Genomic DNA, 19,268 nt, shown 5'->3' with positions numbered 1-19,268 from the left:
CGAAGCAGCAGAATACAATCACAAAAAAATTACGATTTAAAAAACAACAAAAGATTAAACAAACCCTTTTGAATACAGAATATTCTATTCATTAAATTATGAAATAAAAAAATAAAAAATCTAAAAGTTATATTCTTTACATAATTTCTTTCCTAAAAACCTTCTTTATAAATAGCTGGTAAAAAATCTATTACTTCTAAACTGACAACGGTGTGCTACAATCAACATCTCCATGTCATTTATGATACAGAGATTCTGGTATATTTTCATCATCAATATTAAAAAATAGTGTGAATTTGTCGACTTCAAGGTTTGATTTTTCTTTATAATAAAAAAAAGAATTAATGTTTTAAACAACCTTTTATCATGGCTTACTTTTAAAGTTTTACTCAATATGTAGAATCATTAACCTCATTATAAATAAAAAATAATTAAAATAATTATTATTCCTTAATAAGTTATATACAATATAATTTAAACCAACACGTAAAACAATACTTACATAGAACAAGAATGAAAAACTATTTCTGTTTTCAAACGCCAATTATTACTTATATTCTTCATAAAGTTTTGTTTTACTCATCGATGACTTAAAATATTCACTTATTATAAAAGAACATACAAACATACCATATTAACACAAACCGAACCAAGCCCATTCAAATTAAACAATACAAAATATATGTCTCCTAGTTTGAACATTAAATAGAACAAACAATCAAAATGTATGTCATATCAATTGTTAACTTTACAGGTTAAAATAAACGCATTTATATGTAGTATTATGCATCAAACTAACAAAAAAGAGAAAAGAAAAAGAATAAATACTAAATCGAAAATGGCTGAATTTTATGAGTATGATGAAACAGCATCGGTAATTGCATATTTTTGTATATTTTGTATATAAACCAGTTTCTTACAATATTATGATTATGGAATATTATGCATTCAGAAGTCCCTTACTTTTTTATACAGCATGAAATACAATGTATGCAAATAACCTGACAATCTACTTGATGGATAGTGGTAACCATTGCCTATAGATATGAACAACGCCATGGACATCACAAAATAAACTTAAACAACTATTCTTGAAGACCAATATGCCTCCTTTACCTATAATTTCACTATCACCCACTCTTTAAACCAAAACAGTTTTAGAAACCTAAAAATTGAGTGACAACACACTAAAAATTCCATTACTACCACACTAATACTCCACTCCACTTATTAATTTTCATATAAGGTATTAACAACTAATTTTGCATTTTTGGAGGAAGAGGTTTTCGATGTAAATATAAAGTACTGTATTGACTTGCCTAAATTAAATCCTGATGAGGCGAAGTTCTTACAACTAGTGTCCGATGATGATGTGGAAACTGTTATGAGTTATCTTCAGAGCCATTCCGAATTGAATATAAACTGCGTTAATATGCATGTTAATACTTTATCATTTATTGGGAAGGTTTAACGTAAAGCAAGTCACACAAAACATGGAATGGCAAACAAGCTGACCACTAACAGTATACATGTAAACACAAGACATTATTTTGGATTCTACAGCTATTAAGACAACTATTACCACTAAAATACATGTTACAAGCATAATATGTTTTTACATGTATTTTAAGATGTTCTCAAAAGTAAAAACTTATTATGAGTGCCATAGGAGATACGCAATATACTCGTATTCTATGTCTACTTAATACTACGGTTGCCACTTTCTATCGATCGATGTATTAAATTATTAAAAAAATATATATAGAAACGCTCTCTTATATTTAATGACATGACCATTACCAATTGCAATGTAGGGCACATCGGCTCTTCACATAGCAGTGCAAAACCGATCCGAAGCAATGGTGGATTTTTTGTTGAGCCAACCACATATAAAAATTGGTGACAACATATTACACGTTCAAGATAACAGTATTAAAATTTTGGGTAAATAGTGTTCTTGAAACGATTTCTCATGACACAATTTTATTAGTATAGCTATACATATATCTCTTAATTTTACAGTAATGTTGTTGGAAGCTCAGAAAAAAGTATATCCAGGATTGCTGGACAGAATATGCTGGATCAGCACATTCCACTCAATTTCCAGAACATGTAACACCTTTAATATTGGCAGCACAGTTGGGTCATTATGAAGTTATAGGTTTATTAATTGCTCGTGGTCATACTATAATAAAACCTCACCGACCGGATTATCATTGTAAAAGTTGCAAGTTAGTTTTTCATTACAGTTCTTAAGAATATATATTTAGAACACACGATATCGAAATAACAGCAGTACCCAAGTTATATGAAATTAATCTATTTGTGACCTTACTTATATCAATTCACCATTTACAGACTGCGCTGATTAAATGATTGTCATCTAGCTAAGACTCAACAGAGTTTAAATAAATAGTATATAAAAAAATATAGATACTTCTATACCTACACTAGCCACAAAATCTTTTTCTTAGACTGAAAAGATTATAAACCGATTTGAAAAATTCTTTTTTTTATCTGAACCTCTCGTTTCTTTTTTTTATTTGACCTCGTCAATGATGATCCATTGTATGCAAATATAGCGCGTCTCTCTACCTGCCGCGCCATATCTTCACCAGCGTATCTTATTCAAACGTCCACGGATCCTATCCTGGCATCATTCCAGCTCACATCAGAGTTAGCAGATAATGCTACTGCATACAGACAGATGGCTGCAGCCTACTTACAGCTGAGGGATGACGTCAGCGCTTTCGCTGTTGACCTTATAGGTGACACTCTTTCTTTTAAATGACACTACAAAATTGTTTCGGAAATTAATCATTCTTGCAAACATAATGTTTAGTGTTATTATAGACAAAAAATACCAAAATTATAACGTCTATGCATCAGCTCAAAACTGTTCTCACATTTCTATACCACATATTACCTACTTTAAAGGCATTTCTTTCATAATAAAATAATTTCAGTCATCTTCAACATTATTATGTTTTTAAGTGACTCTATTTAGGAGTAGTTACTTTTAAACTTTTGCGTTGTTTGCACATATTTTAAATTCACAATCGGGACTTAACACGATACGATTACAGGTAAATGATACTTACGTACCTTATCATTTTTTTTTTTGTAAACTTCTACAATAAAAACAGGTATATAAGTACTTTTACCTGTAATCGTGTCGTGTCAGATTTAAAATATCTATAAAGAAATTAATAAACATACATTTTTTGCATGTATGTAATCTAAAATCTTTACTAATTCTGAACCGATTTTGATTCTTCTTTTTATAATCAACAGGATTTTGCTCTGTATTGTTACATATTTGTTATTATTAAAGTCACTTTTTTACGGGACAGAAGGTTTAATTACTTATATATCATAAAATATTTATGTATATAAAATCTCTTAGCTCATTTAACAATATAACATTAATTAGAAATTTGCTACTGTAATAAAATATATTCGGTACTGTAATAAAAGTTACTATCACAATTTAATTAATACATAACTGTCACATATTAAGCAAACATGTTTATAAGGTTGCTGACGGACTTCTGGAGAGGTAGAGGTGATATTAAAACAATCAGGGTGCGATCAGCAACGATACTTTGTATTACCTCGGCTGCTTATGGCTTTAGACTACAAACAGAAAGAATTTGTTGCACATCCTAACACACAACAGGTATAAAATCTATATCACTGTATTTCTTTTTATAGAATAGCAATATTAAATACAAAAAATAGAATGAATTACCCTAGGACTTAAAATCTCTTTACTTTTTTTAAATCTATTATACATATTGCGCAATGTACGCATCTAGTACCAAAGTAATCACGGCTATTCTGCTATGCTATGCTATGGAAAATATCTATGCTATGGCATAGATATTTTCATAAAAACAGCCAAACCTAATTGAATAGCGTTGTGGTCCCGGCATAAAATGGACTACATTTACATTTGAAAGACTGCAAACTGATTTATTATGATCAGATTGTGTCAATACTACTCTAGATACTGAGAAACAATCACCGCATTGCAAATATACATGATACAATGTATATAAATGAAAAAAGCTAATATCAAAAGAGAGAGGTTTTTGGCACTTGATTCCCTTTGCCTATGTCATAAACTTGGATTGAATTTTTACATCTAGTTGAAATTCCTTTTGCATTAATTATATATGACAGATTATAGGTGCAGATTGAATTGACCTAAAATATAAGTACTTATTTTTAAATAAAGATAAAAACATTATGTTTATAACTTTCAAGATATCACATCCTTATGATACGAACACCTACTGATAGTTTAATAACTAGATTTCGAAATTACCTACTATAATTTTAATTTATGAACAGCTTGCATGCGATATAAATTATACAATTTCCTCGCGCATTTACTTATCAGCCATATTTTGTTTGTCTAATTAAATCGTATGCAGATAGCACCACGACACATGCTCGTTAGACACTGGCAGATACCGTTGAACAAACTTATTACTCATGCAGCTGCTTACTTCGTGTTCCTCACTCTAGTCTTCTACATCTCAAATCAAGATAAAAGTGAACAGAAACGGGGCCCGCCAAATACAGGTTCGTGTTTTATTAACAGATGGCGCTAATGAGAGTATCTCATTAGCGCCATCTATGTATCTAGATTATTGGTAGTTAATTTTATTGTTTTCGATTATTTTGAGAGGTTATTTAGATAATTTCATTTGAGGAATAGAGCCGTTGTAAACTTACAAACAACAATATAAATATTCTATGATATTAGTGTCAAGATATTGATAGTGCCTATATTATAGGAATAGAGATAGATATGTACTACTAAGCGTATGTTTGAAAGTCTTTCTATAATTGATTTAGAAAAGTAGGTACTTAAATACCATTTTGGTTTAATATTTTCTATCTTTTACAAGATAAATTGTAATTATGTGAGCTCAAGAAATACATCTTTTTTGATAACATCTCTCAAGTTAATATAATTACGGTGTTTCATCCAAGTTACTGTCTGTGTTATAGGTGCTGAAGCTCCAATAATACTATACGTATGTGGTTACCTATGGTCTGCCATTAGAATGTGTTTAATGCTAAGACCTCGTCGATATTTTTCTGAAATGTGGAACTGGGCTGAGATTATCATGAAAATTTGGTCTTACCTTTACATTTTGGATAACTGCTGCAATAAAAGTTGCTGATGCAGATACTTACTAGGTACTTATAATAAATTTTCTATTTTTTATTTTCAACACAGCATTTATTTCTTATTTATACGAAAATATAAAGGCAGGCAGAGTTACCATTACATTTTCGCCCATTAAATAAATTAATTGTCTCCTACTACAAGTTGCAGTGAGCAACCAAAAGTGGCAAAAATCCTCTGAAAACTGAATTAAAATTTATCATTGCAACTCATTTATTTTTCATAAGTATAATAATGTTAACAAAATAGTTTATTTACATTTTTTTCAGAACGCAAATATTGGAGCCAGCATGATCCAACTTTACTAGCAGAGGGCACGTTTTGTTTAGCAACTATATTTGCTTACTTCCGACTAACGTTCCTGTGCCAATTGAATTAGGTACCATCTAGGACCATTGCAGGTATGTACTCGTATATTATACAGGTAAATAAATAACGGTAATATATATATATATATATATATATATATATATATATATATATATATATATATATATATATATAGCAAGTTCATGATTTTAGGTTTCTCTAAGAAAAATGACGATTTATACGATTAAAATTGACATTTATAAATATGTAATAGTATTTTCGATAATTATATATGCCTTTGCTGCGGGATTAGCGCGACTCTATCAATACTATGATGGCATGGTTTATGAAGATGACTTCGGAATGAAAACAGTACAGGTATTTATATTTCATTGAACTCATTAATTTTTTTTTAATTAATATTACGAGGGTCGGTGCTGCCCATCCCTCGACTATTTAATTCCCTTAGTTACCTCTTACGACACCCACAGAAAAGGAAGGCCCATTCAATGCCAGAATCACACATCACCCAATCCTCATGCGTCGTACCAATCCTCTTTATACCCGAAAAACTGCGAAATACCCATGCACCTCTTTCACTCTTAGCTTCTCACATCTTATTTTAAAAAGCTCGTGTAAAACTGATAAGATATACGCGTATCTATAAAACTTTGAGATCTTACTCTGTCTGTGATACCTATTATGTAGAGAATTATATATCTAACTATCAGGTAGACAATTGGGATAAATTTTATTTTTAATAGTTTAACTTCTTATAAAGAGTGACCCAGGGCTACATGCCCTGCATTTGCGTTCACATTACAAATTGATAGAGTTTATATGCTATAAACCCACGCTGACCTCACTAAAATTACTCCACATAAATATACGTTATAGCATAACGTATTGCCAATATTAACTTTATAGTCTTGTGGACATACAGAATGTAAACTTACGATACGTATCTTTATCATTTATCTTTTTACCATACCATCTGATTTTTTAAGATATTTACTCCTTTTTAAACACAAAATAAAAAATGTTTTAATGAAAATGTACTCTTTTTTTCGAGGCTTTTTTTAATGACGAAAGAAACCTTCGACAGCTTAGTCTTACATCAAACAGACGCAATCTTTTAATTTACTGTGTGAAAAAAAAGTTAATAAACTTAAATAAAATTTTATAAACAAATAACCTACGTACCTACGTTTTATTATGAATTTCAGGTTTCTTCATTTACAAGCATTACGGACACATTAAAAACCTTGTTCTGGGCTATGTTCTGTATGGTTCCATTGGAAAGTGCTGATGTGGTACTTACGAATGTTAAAGATACAAAGACCCCTCAAAAGTTTCAAGATAATCGACATGAGTATACAGAACTAATTGGATACTTCTGTTTTGGTTGTATGTACTCAATTATTTACGAAACATTATAGTCTTTATATTCCTGTATATATATACCATATATATTTAAACGACGAAATTAAAATTCTTGATTGAGTGATTGACAGGCATGTGTAAAGATACATACGCAGAGCGGAATTAAACAACCAAGGGGGTAAAAAGTCCCACATTGCACGAATTGTAATAGAATTTGTTTTGCATAACCCACAAAATTTAATAGGCCCATCGCAGCCAATATTCTCCGAGACATGAGTCAAGATTACCCTATCATGCAAACATGAATAGAATTATAAAAGTGGGTAAAACAATCAGCTCTACTCTATTCGCATACCCTATTTCAACATGTCCTATTAAAATAGATAAATTTATTATATATGTATCTAGACTGCTTTTTATGACAAAAACAATGGTAATCCCGCCTGTGCTATCTGTATTAGCTAGCGAGTACCAGTGAGTGACGAGGTAAGGATGAAGTAAGGTCAGTTAGCCCATCGTAACAAATTCGCCTGGAATTATCTATGATGGTTTCCAGAGGAGCCACGTGGAAATAAACTACTAGAGTAGGTATACTGCAAGAGGTCCGTTACTTTGTTACTAACAATAAGATATATGTTGTAGGTAGTAGTAGTTGAGGGCGATTTTTCTCTAAAAGCGATTTAACTCTTCAAACAGTTCGTAATTTTACAATTAGATAAAATATAAAAATTATACCTGAAGACTCAATGACAAATACTAAATTCTTGTCACGATTTGTGTGTATGTACCTTTATTGACCTCTTACTACTTCACAGAAAGTGATATGCCAGAGGTGAGTAGTAAGAGCGCTCTAAACGCCGAGAGAGCTTTTAAACTGCTGTCAGTTCACTTACACCTACCTACTAAAAAAATATACTCACGACTGTAATTTCTGATGGGGTAGCCAAAGACATTTGTCGACTTTAATCGTTGACATAGAACATGTCCATATTTCGCCGAGCATATTAGATTCATACTTAAGCATTATTGATATGTAGAATTAACAATATAATCGATTTATTTTGTAGGTTTTGAAGTTATATCGGTAATTGTAGTATTAAACATGCTTATTGCAACTATGTCGAATACGTTCCAAAGGGTTAATGATAATGTTGCTATTAAATGGACATTCGGAAAAACAGAAGTGTTATATGTAAATGATAAAATAAATTATTTGGCTTGTAAAAAAAAACGTAGAAAAAGATCTTTAATAGAGAATAACGAATAATAAAATCTACTAAGCCTACAGTGGAAACAGTACATGATAAATTCGGCCTGATAATTTTTTTTACTAAAATGGCATGATTAAATGCTGTCAATAGAAGTTCCACTTAGCTCATTTACCCACTGTACTATTGTTTAATTATAAATAGACATTTATCTACCTGACGCCTCTACTTACAACTACTAGACATTATGTGCGAAATAATGAAATGGTAACGGTAACACACGACAGTTACGTAACACCACGCTTGTGAATATTATACACGTTTTTGTTAATTACAACCCGGCGTGTAAGTGCAGTTATGTAACGTCTCTATTCGTTACCTTGTATTATTCATTAGATCCGTTAATTGCGAACCCATGCTGATTTTTGCGCCTGATGTAATAACGTGATCAAGAAACCGTGAGACCACTATTTAAGTCCAAAAAAAGTGGGCCTACCAGAAACTTTTAGATGCTTAAGAAAGAATTATCTGACTAGTACTTATCGTTATGTTAGAATTGTTTAAAAAATGTATTTTGAGTCAATACTTAATATACTCAATTTGCATTGGCAAATGAAGATAAAAGATAAGTAATAACTATATAGAATTCAATTTTTCTCAAATAGCAAGCATCATACTTTCCTACATATACAATTCAAAAACATTAAGATATCTACAAGAGTGCAGTATTAATGCACATATACACTATTGCCTACTTATTCAAATTCATCATAAGCTTTTTGTAGTGCTATCTGAAAAAAAAATATACCTAAATACTTACTGTCTAACAAATAACATCAATTTTATTCCTGAACTCATATGAGTATGTAATAAGTAGATAATGTGTTTTATAATCGTATTTATAATCATTTTCATAACATTCAAACTCTCACACTATTCATATCTTTTCCAATAGTTACTTATAGTATTTACCCACAGGTTTACATTAATTACATGTTGCAAACAACCCTTCCATCGCCATTCAACATGATTCCGACGGCAGCTGGCATGTGTAACATTGTTATGTGCTTGTGGACTAAAATTAGCAAGCCAAAGGGAATACACGCGCGTTGGTTCCTCTCATATTGCTGTTATATGGTAACCTATGTTAAAGACTATGTTTTCTTTAAGTAAAATTGGCCAAATAAAAGAATATCTTGGATAATTAATGCTGCTGTTCCCAATTTGCTCGAAAATTATTTTAAATTACCATAGATTTTACAAAACAAATACACATATAAAATTTCATAAAAAATAAACCAAAGCAACCTGCAGCCTAAATTTATAGATTTAGATTTTATTTCACCTATAGATTTATGATATATCCCGAAGAAAGATACGCAAAAAATTCAAGAGAAAATGTTAGTTAAAATTTAATTTGTCGCCAAGACCGTTTTCATTAGATACAGCAGTTTTATGTATTATATACTTTTCTATAATTAACTTGAAATAATAACAAAATTCTATCAAGTTCTAGGAGCGTGACGTGGAAGCGAGTCTGCAAAAAGAGTTTCCGTCGTTGATGTCGGTGTTGGTACAACGATATTTTAGAGACAAACAGGTGACTACTGTGAACAACTTTGATGAAACAATATCGGCTCTAAGAAAAGACGTCACATTCATCAAACATGTACTTGAAAAACCTGACAATAGATCTCAAGCAGCATGAAGCATTACAGCATTATTATACATTTTTACCAGCCCTTTTATGCAACCTAAATATTTGCAAAAATTTTATAATAATAACGGAATATTTAAGCTAAACAAAAAGCACTTTTTTTATAGACCTTTTGTTTATTTATCGAGATCGAACGTTGATTAGATATCATTATTATGTGATTATATGTATGTTAAAATAAAAATATATTTCTGTAGAGTATAATAATATATTATTTTAATCTATATATTTACAACTTAGACAAGTATTTAAACTTAATATAACATATAAAATACATAATATATCTTCGTAATACATCATAAGCTGACATTTTACATAAGATTTTGACACTTAAATAACCATAGGTCAAAATCAAATATACTTTATATTGACGCTAATAAGGATTAGAGTAGCGCTGACGAGAAATTCCTAGTGCATTTCCACCAACAGTAACACTAGTACACATATATTTGCAGTCACTTTAACAAGTCTTCTTCTGGCATACATTGATATATATTTGTGGAAATATGCCCAAGCATTTTTTCACTATATGTACTTATAGAACTTAATTAAGGATTAAGTACATACAAGTATAATGATATATAAAATGGCCTATCAAAAATTTGTCTAAATTTAACAATTACCTATTTATTATTATACATATAATTAAATCTGTTAACTTTTTTATAATCGAGTATATTATAATGAATAGAACCGGACATTCCTTCTCAATACACAATAGGTACATGTTATTTAATAAATCCGTAATTATAATCACTATATCCGCCGGGGAGCCCCGGATATATCCACGGTCCGTCCGCGTCTGTTTCCCATCACATCCTCACGTGGAACTTGCCCGCTTTGGTTACATACTTTACACCTTTGAACGGCTTGTATTTAGCTCCATACATGTCCAGGCGACTAACCCGCAGACCGCTCACGGCCAATTGTGGAATCGTGAAGTGCACGTTGATACTCGGATTCGCCCCAGATGTGTCAGCGCCCGAGGCCACTGAAATCTATAATTGGTGTTATAATTATAGCTCCCGGTAACGAAATTAGGCTGTATTGATGGATACTTTCAAGAATTCACTTTCAATTAATATTTTTATATTAGTACTAAAAGTGGGATACAAACTGACAGTTCACCTAATGAAAAGTGACTATCGACCCCTTTAAACATGAATAACACTATGCTGTCTACGACAATAGCAGCCTTCAAGCGTTTCCAGTCTTAAATAAAATTCTTATGCCTTCGCAATGAGTATCGTACTCTTTAGATAGAAACATACATTGCCGTTATGTATTCAAGGTCAACAAAGCGTGCATAATGTCCCTGGTATTGCAAGTGTTCATAGGCTGCTATAACCACTTACCATCAAGTGAGCCGTATGCTTGTTTGCCACTTCAGTGGTATAAAAATGCGTTAAAAATGGATGATTTGATGATAGTGAGGTAGCGCACCCAAGTGAATTATATAAAACAATCTGAAGTACTACTACTAATCGTGTGAGAGCGGATACCATATAGTGTCAAGAGTTTCTAGGCTACTTTCGTTACATTTATTATTCTACTAGCTATATCCCGCGACTTCACTCGCGTGGTGCAACGCCTATGCTAATGACAAAAAATAATAAAGATAATCAGACAATCATAATTGTTAATAAATTTTAATAATTCTAAAAAAAATATTAATGTTTAATGAATTATTAAAAACTTAACCATTACTTTTTGAAAACTTTCTAAAATTACGAAATCGCATAAAGCACGTTTGTTATTTGCATTCGGATTCGCCCCAAATATGCCAATGCCAGAGGCTACTGAAATCTGTTATTAGTATTATAATTATAGCTCCCAATAACGATCAAAATGATTTATAACTATACTTCTGACAATTCACTTTCATAATTAGACATACTTAACACAGTATAAGGACACTGAGTAAATAGAAATCAACTAAGTATCAATTAACTTAGTGAGCCGACATAGTGGGGTCAATCGTTGAGAATAAATCATACTCTTTTCAGTTGATCGTATTCATAGTGCCATATTGTCACCATATTTTCTCTGCATTCGCTCAGAACGGGGTGGTCATATGTCGTATTATAATAAAAAAAAAAACTTGATCTACCCGGAATTGAATTACAAATGATTTTTTTTTTTTCAAAATAAGCTCTACTTTGACTATTGCTGTTGTGCCCTATATAATTGTTTCGTTTCAACGTATAATGTAATTACATTGCAGCTTTAATGACTATCAGATACAATGAAAGATATGTTTTACAAAATAAAAACTATACTTACAGTTCCTCTGATATTAGGTAACTTTGGTAGTTCTATTCGCCCGATATCCCAAAGAAGTACTTTACTTACAGGATCATATGAGTATTTTCCTTGATTTGCAGTCAACGAACAGTTTAGAACACATTTTGGCATACATATTTCTAATGCTACATCTGTAAATAATTATAATTATATGCAATCAATATAAATATTTGTTGAAAAGCCATAAATAGTACAATCTATGGCTAGAGAAAGTATGTTATTATGCATATATGGCTATATACTATAATTTGTCTTACTTTCTAAAGTGCGTCCCATAGTTTGCTTGGGGCCCACAGTCAAATCTAACCTGCCTTGATCTCCATTACTTCTCAATGCAAGGCTATGCCGCACATATATTGGGATTGCCACCACACTTTGCGAACCAATATGATAGGACATCAAACGAAAATTTCCATCTGGGGGTATGAATGACAATATCCTTTCAGACTGGAAAAAAAATTACAATAAAGGTGATGACCAAGTATAACTGTAAACTTAATATTAAAAGAAGTACATAAAAATACATCTTACCTCCCAACGTTTAAATCTTACACACGGATGAAATGATACATCATCAAATAATCGTGGATTCACAAATGTTAGCGTCAGATCAGGCATTCCACTTAATTTTATACAACAGTCAATCTGTAAATTTATTATGTGTGGTTAATAAATAAAGTGATGTGACATTCCAAAAATCAGATTGTTAATTTTCAATTATTGCAAGTATTTTATAGTTTAGTGTTTAAAGTCACAAGCTTATTTTCTTTTATTAAAGAGAATCTTTCAAAGGGCGACAAGTTATTGAATTTTGGACACTTCTCCACACTGATTGGGAGAAGAACAAGCAATACAGTTAACCGAAGATACAATAAGCGATGATTTTAACCTAATTGTTGGTTTACTAGTTACTTATTTTTTCTATAAATTTAATTAAAATTTCATATTTAGGTATATCTACATTTGAATCCAGTCGTAACTCAAATGCTTCCCTTGTTATTCATAATTATTATCATATTCATTATTATCCAATCTACTCCACAACAAATTAAATAACATGAAATTACTATCAGGTAACTGGTATTTCGAAAGTATCTCTAAATTTTCTTTAATGTGAATTAGTAAGTCAAACAACTGAATAAAAGACACTTAATAATTCTTGGTAATTTCATATTACTACTACCACTAGACGATATAACAGGTTTCTGTTCTATATTTTTCAATTGATGTTTTATTGATTTTACTATTTGCTCAAAACGAAATGTCAGTTTTAATTCACTAGATGTATCACACCCAGACAATGATGCTAATAGTTCCATCTGTGACTTATGGAATTCATCCTCAATATACTTTACATCCTGTAAACTATAACCAATTAAATCGGTGCCCTCTATCATATCTATGCGGGCAAAAGCATAATCACGCCCAATGCGATTTCTATCGCCTGCATCCCACTATAAACGACTAGTTTCCATTGTTAAACAAAATCAACTATTTTTTATGATTTTAAACTGTTAACATGGGCTTTTTATTAAAATGCATCCATGTACCATCATGTGTAATGTTGCCAGGGATTTATTATACTCATACATTATTTATATTAGAGCTGTGCATTCTAGAAATATTATGTTTTTTTTGTATATAAAGTACATTTCATTTTACATTTTTTTTTATATATATAATTAAACATATAAAAAATGTAAAAGATGTCATAGATATTGTATAAAGAAAATCACTTCCTAATCAACTTTAATTTATCAAATATTGCTAAAAAGAATCATAATATTCAGTCTGGAATCACTTACATAACCCTGTATTTCAGCAGATACTGTTGCACCACTTTTATCTATTATTGCATCAACTTCTTCTATAACATCAAAGTATGCTTCATTGTTGGCATATTTAACTCCAGATCGACGCCATGGGACATTAGAAAGTTGTCCTGATGGGAGTATTGATGAAACACTGAAAAAGAATTCCAAATATAATTTTAATAACTTGGATGACTCAAAATATTTAAGAAATTTCTATTCTTGTATTGCTGTACTGTGAAATGCAAGGGAGTGATAATGCATGATATTCTTAATATGCTGTCACACAGAGACACATTTTTGTAATACATACAAGATATGTGTAATAATATATTATAATAAACTGTATACAAATGAATGTATAAAATTTTCTAAAAATATTAAAATAGCCACAAATAAAAGAAACAACTATATCTATTTATATGCTAGTAATACCAACTTAGATTTTCCAGTAACTGTATTTGCAATAGTTCTTAGAATATTTGGTGGTTTTATTAATTCCTTTAAGATGTTGCTCTCTGTCGCTAATGGGAAACCATTGTCCAACATTTCATCTAGCAGCTAAAAATGAAACAACAAAACTGTTAAATTGAGACATTTACATTAATAGGAATTTAAATTAATAAATAGTAATAATAATGTTAAAATAGTATCTTTACCTCATAAACTACAACATAGTTTTCTTTAATTATAGTCTCAGTACAGTCTGAAAAGTAATCCTGTAAAAAATATTATATTTTTAATAATAAAATAAGAGATGATAAATATTTTACATGTGCAACTGATACAAACCTGGAATGTATCAACAACCCGATGCAAGAATTCAATAACAAACAATGGTGATACCTCTTGCTTGCACACTGCTACCAGGGCTACCCCACCTTTCTGTATAGAAATCAAGTAATGATGAGGAGCAGCTAGAACCGGGGGCACATCCTGCAATAGATATAATCAATGAAAATATGTATTGTGCATTACAGACCCTGAAATAACTTCAATATGCCCCTTCTGATAAACTGCATATGGTAGTCTCTAGGGAAAACTTTGGCAGAGAGCTCAATCTACAGGCTGAGCATTTGCAGAAAAAAAATCTTTAAAAACACATTGTTAACGGCCATTTAAGTGCAATCATATGAGGATAAATCCTCTGTCAATGGAGAATGGTGCAATGACAAAAAATTTACAATATACAATCTGTTGTACAAATGGTAGAACACACAAAGGGAGACAAAGCCTCGCCTTAGACCTAATTAATAAATTAATGCATTTTCACTTGTACACCATTCCTAAGTCCCATCAAAAAGTAACTAAAAAATTTAATTGGAAGGTACATTGACCTATTATAGGTAAGATTATTGATATTAACACAGAATTAATAAAAATATCTCATAATCTTGGTCAATATCTGTCCACTACTAAACATTGGCCTACCCCATAGCTTGCCATAAAGAACAGTTTTGAGCCACCTGTATCCACTAACTCCCTACAATATGTTTGAGGTTGTCACTCACAAATACATATCTCATGTACTGGGGGATTATCCTACACTGGGTTTGCCCATACAGGGTTGCCTGTCTAGAGACTTTTTCTCCATCAGTTGCCAGTTTCTTTAAGCTATAAAATAATACTATTTAAAAATAAACAAAAAGACTTCAAAATAATTAGTTTTAGGAGATGTTTAATATAGATAAAACACATGGCTTACGAGACTGATGATGAGAGGTGGAATGGAAGTAGATAAATATTATACACTGTAGTACATAAGTAAATGAACTTTAAAAGAATTTTGATAAGGGCCAGACAGATATACATTTATTATTACACAATTTACAAAACAATACTTTATAAGGGCATGTGTTTATTCAGTTTTTTCACGAGTGAGATGAGAGATGATAACAGATATTAGCCCTAGTAACTACTCAGACATTTTACTAGTTATATCCAACCTTAATAATGTTGGTTGTCATACTTACATTAGGAGAAGCTCGCTGTGCTTCCAAATAATAATCACATACAGATCTTGGTATAACACTTCTCCAATGTTTCTCAAGGAAAACATCCCTATAATACACACATAGACATTTAAAAAATTAAAATTGCTAGCAAGATGAATATAGCCTTCTATAAGATATAAAATAATCATCATCTTATCATATCAGGCTTTAACTGTCCACTGCTGAACATAAGCCCTTTAGGGGTTTTGCCAGTAGTTGCCACGCTTGGCAGGCGGATTGGCAACCGCAATCAGGCTTTAGACATGTTTTACGAGGGACGCTGCTGCCCATCCCTCTCCCTCGTTTAATCGGCTCTTACTACACCCATGGGATAGATAGGGGTGGCCTTTTCTATGCCGGGACCACACGGCTATAAAATATAAAATAGTAATTTGAGAGAAAAAAAGAGTAGTTTAATTCAAACTTATAAAAAACATAAATATGTTTAGCAATTACAATTTAAAATTAAAGATAAGATATATTTTATTTACATACGTACCCAGAGGGATTTATGATAAATAGACTATGAATCATTATCGAAAACTAAATATTAAATGATTGTCTGTTTTGTTATCTAGTCTAAATTAGAAATGTACAACATGAAACATATTAAACAGATAAAACTTTCTATTTTGAAAATTAAAATATCAAATAATCTAATGTCAATGCAATGAGTGACGTAAAGAAGTGACGTTGTATTCACCACTAGTGATGTGCGATTTTACTAAATCAACTACTAATTAATTTATTGAGCAGTTGAATGCTTTAAAAATAATTTGTATCAGACGAATGATTTTTAAAGCATTCTACTAATTTTCTCTGACTACTAATATTATTCGACCACAAATTTGATTCATTAGTACTTATTGATGTACGAGTCGGCACGAACATTGCTGAGTCGACATAAATGCTAGAATGCTTCTTTTTTGTAAATGGGCAATAATATAATGTAGAAAGTATAATTTGTAGTAATTAATTATTATATATCTACGTTGGAACAGAATGTAGTTAATCACTGTTTTGGTATTTTTTTTTCTTGTCAGTCAGTTCGTTTGATGTAGTAATTGACACAGAAAATAAGAAACAGGGAACGGACTTGTTAATAATAAATTAGATAGATTTAATTGTTACTAGTTAGTAAAATTAAAAAGATATTAAAAATTAGTATATTACTAATTTAATAATCAATTTATAAAATTAGTAATCAATCATTATTCGAATAACAAAATCGTTTGGATTCATGCACCTCTCTTCACCATTAAGGTTCACAAACTAAATTCAATATGATTATGATTATAGCTACTTTAGTATCACTCATTATAACACTATCTCTTATGTTTATAGGCAATGGCAGTAAAAAGAAAAGAATTATTAGTAGTGAGGTTTAATGACCGCATTGTTACCAATATTCATATTAAAAGGTATAAATTAATAATTAATCGCAATAACGTATCTCTATCTATATGTATCATATATATATCTGTATCTATATCTATCTACCTGCGCTAACGATATGCATTGACGGGGCACTAGTAAGTAATGATAGGTAAGAATAAAAAGTCAGGTCAGATAACCCATTGTGATGAATACACCTGGAATTCAGCACAATGGTTTCCAGAAGGGACCACGTGGAGGTTGACCTGATGGGGTATACTATTGCTATAGGGTATATTTTACCAGAGGGAGACTTTGTACAAAAGTCGATTGCTTGGGTACCTCTGTCCCATTTGTGTTTCAACCGTGAAGCAATTGTGTTCGCATGGCTGTGTTTCGGTTTGAAGGGTGGGATATGGCGTGAATTTACTGGGTACAGAGGAATGATAATGATAATTCTTTATTTAATAACAATTTACACCTAGTTACATCTACTAGCCACCGAACTAGGCTGAGCCTGTATCTCAGTGGTTAGTTAAAAACTACCTTTGACTTAACATAAGACGGTACAATCTAAAACATAAATATGCTTATGTGCGTGCGTGCGTGCGTGCGTGTGTGCGTGTGTGTGTGGAATAACACCTGAGTCCTCAGGAATGGCAACGCATGGGGGGTATCATGGGCGAAACAGTATACTCTGTTATGTCCATGGTACTGCTCATGTCTATAGGCGACGGTTACCACTTTCCATCAGGTGGGCCGTCATCTTGTTTGCCATTCTAAGTTGTATAAAAAAATTACTAACAATAGGACTAGTAGCCTGCATTACTAACAACCCTTCCTACCAGTGTTTCAGGCGATTACAATAAAGAATCAGAATATACTCTTTGATCAGAATTCACTAGCAGTACGCGAATTAAAATAATTTCGTTATTCAATTAAATTAGTAATATTTGCATTAGAATAACTTTACTAATTAATAAACGACTAAAAATGAAAAACAAAACATATCCGTTCCCTCTATGCACTACTTTAAGAATAGATGGTACTGTATATACATATAAAAAAAAATCTATTCAGAAATTATTACTCCAATATCTTTAATAAGTAGTAATAATAGTAATTAATATACTTAATCCTCATTTTTTTATAAATGAGAAGTCCGAATGTTGCTAATTTTTAATAAATGTACTTAATTGACAACATTATTAACAATTAATAAAAATTCTATTGTTTATGTTGCGACAGAACGATCTTGAATCCACCATCGAGATTAAATTAAAAAAATAAAATAACAAACATTTTCGCATTTGATTGATCAATTCGAGTACACTATTTTCGCATCGTCTTGTACATGAACGGATACTAATCAATCATTTTAACGATTAGTAGTAGCACTTTATGACCAAGGTATTTTGGTTATATACTTTTTTTAGTAAGGTGACCAACTATACTAATTTACTAAGTTTTGTACTCTTTTTTCGAAAACCGTACTCTTTTCAAATCCTCTACTCTGAAACTACTCAGTTGTAAAATTTTATACTCATTTGTATTTCTAAAACATTTTTTTAGTTCATTTTATTGTAATTTTATTACTTACATTTTTTAAATTATTTTGACAGTGATTTGAATTTCATTCCAATTTCAGTAACACATATCCCACATAAAAATTTAAAAGTTTTAATAGAAATTTCCTTATGTTGTCCAGGCACTAATGCTGCTGTTGAAAGGGTATTTTTACTAGGGAATGATTCTTGGAGCAGTGAGAAGTCGCAACTTTCTGTAAAAACATTATTTGCCATCTTAACAGTCAAATTTAATATGCAAAAAGAAAGTTGTTCGGATGAGGCTACATTATTAGACGAACATCCTCATTTAGCAAAAAAATCCACTCCGAAGAAAAATATGTTTTTAAAAGTAAATAAAGTATTTATCGTTTTTTCTTCTTTTTTTTTCACCTATGAA

The 19,268-nt window shown here is 31.0% G+C and overlaps 1 protein-coding gene, 1 long non-coding RNA gene and 1 pseudogene across 2 annotated transcripts; 2 read left to right on the top strand and 1 right to left on the bottom strand.

The window, feature by feature from the left end:
- Positions 1–838: 838 nt before the first annotated feature.
- LOC113522964 (short transient receptor potential channel 4-like) lies at positions 839–10,083 on the top strand (annotated as a pseudogene).
- Positions 10,084–10,105: 22 nt separating this feature from the next.
- Positions 10,106–16,584, bottom strand: LOC113523099 (AP-3 complex subunit mu-1). Its single transcript, XM_026908979.3, has 10 exons — positions 16,429–16,584; positions 15,909–15,996; positions 14,728–14,871; positions 14,595–14,654; positions 14,375–14,496; positions 13,930–14,089; positions 12,656–12,769; positions 12,382–12,571; positions 12,104–12,255; positions 10,106–10,818 (listed from the first exon to the last, which is right to left on the bottom strand). Exons 1-10 carry the CDS (start codon positions 16,461–16,463, stop codon positions 10,633–10,635), a joined length of 1,251 nt encoding a protein of 416 aa, XP_026764780.1. The 5' UTR covers positions 16,464–16,584; the 3' UTR covers positions 10,106–10,632.
- A 1,782-nt stretch (positions 16,585–18,366) lies between these two features.
- LOC128201256 (uncharacterized) lies at positions 18,367–19,242 on the top strand. Its single transcript, XR_008253136.1, has 2 exons — positions 18,367–18,713; positions 19,012–19,242. It is a non-coding gene; the product is annotated as an uncharacterized LOC128201256 (long non-coding RNA).
- The last annotated feature ends 26 nt before the right edge of the window (positions 19,243–19,268 follow it).

The sequence above is a fragment of the Galleria mellonella genome, unplaced genomic scaffold (genome assembly GCF_026898425.1).
Source record: "Galleria mellonella isolate WM207_F2 unplaced genomic scaffold, CSIRO_AGI_GalMel_v1 utg38, whole genome shotgun sequence".
NCBI classification, from domain to species: Eukaryota; Metazoa; Arthropoda; class Insecta; order Lepidoptera; family Pyralidae; genus Galleria; species Galleria mellonella.
The sequence above is the reverse complement of the archived record's forward strand: the minus strand, read 5'-3'. Positions and strand labels throughout refer to the sequence as shown.

What these genes read in the sequence shown, in the direction of transcription:
- LOC113523099 (XM_026908979.3), bottom strand. Translation starts at nt 16,463, where the DNA reads ATGATTCATAGTCTATTTATCATAAATCCCTCTGG. An exon ending in CACAGCGAGCTTCTCCTAAT is followed by an intron (nt 14,872 to 15,908) that starts GTAAGTATGACA and finishes TATCTATTGCAG; the next exon opens with GATGTGCCCCCGGTTCTAGC. An exon ending in GGGTTGTTGATACATTCCAG is followed by an intron (nt 14,655 to 14,727) that starts GTTTGTATCAGT and finishes TATTTTTTACAG; the next exon opens with GATTACTTTTCAGACTGTAC.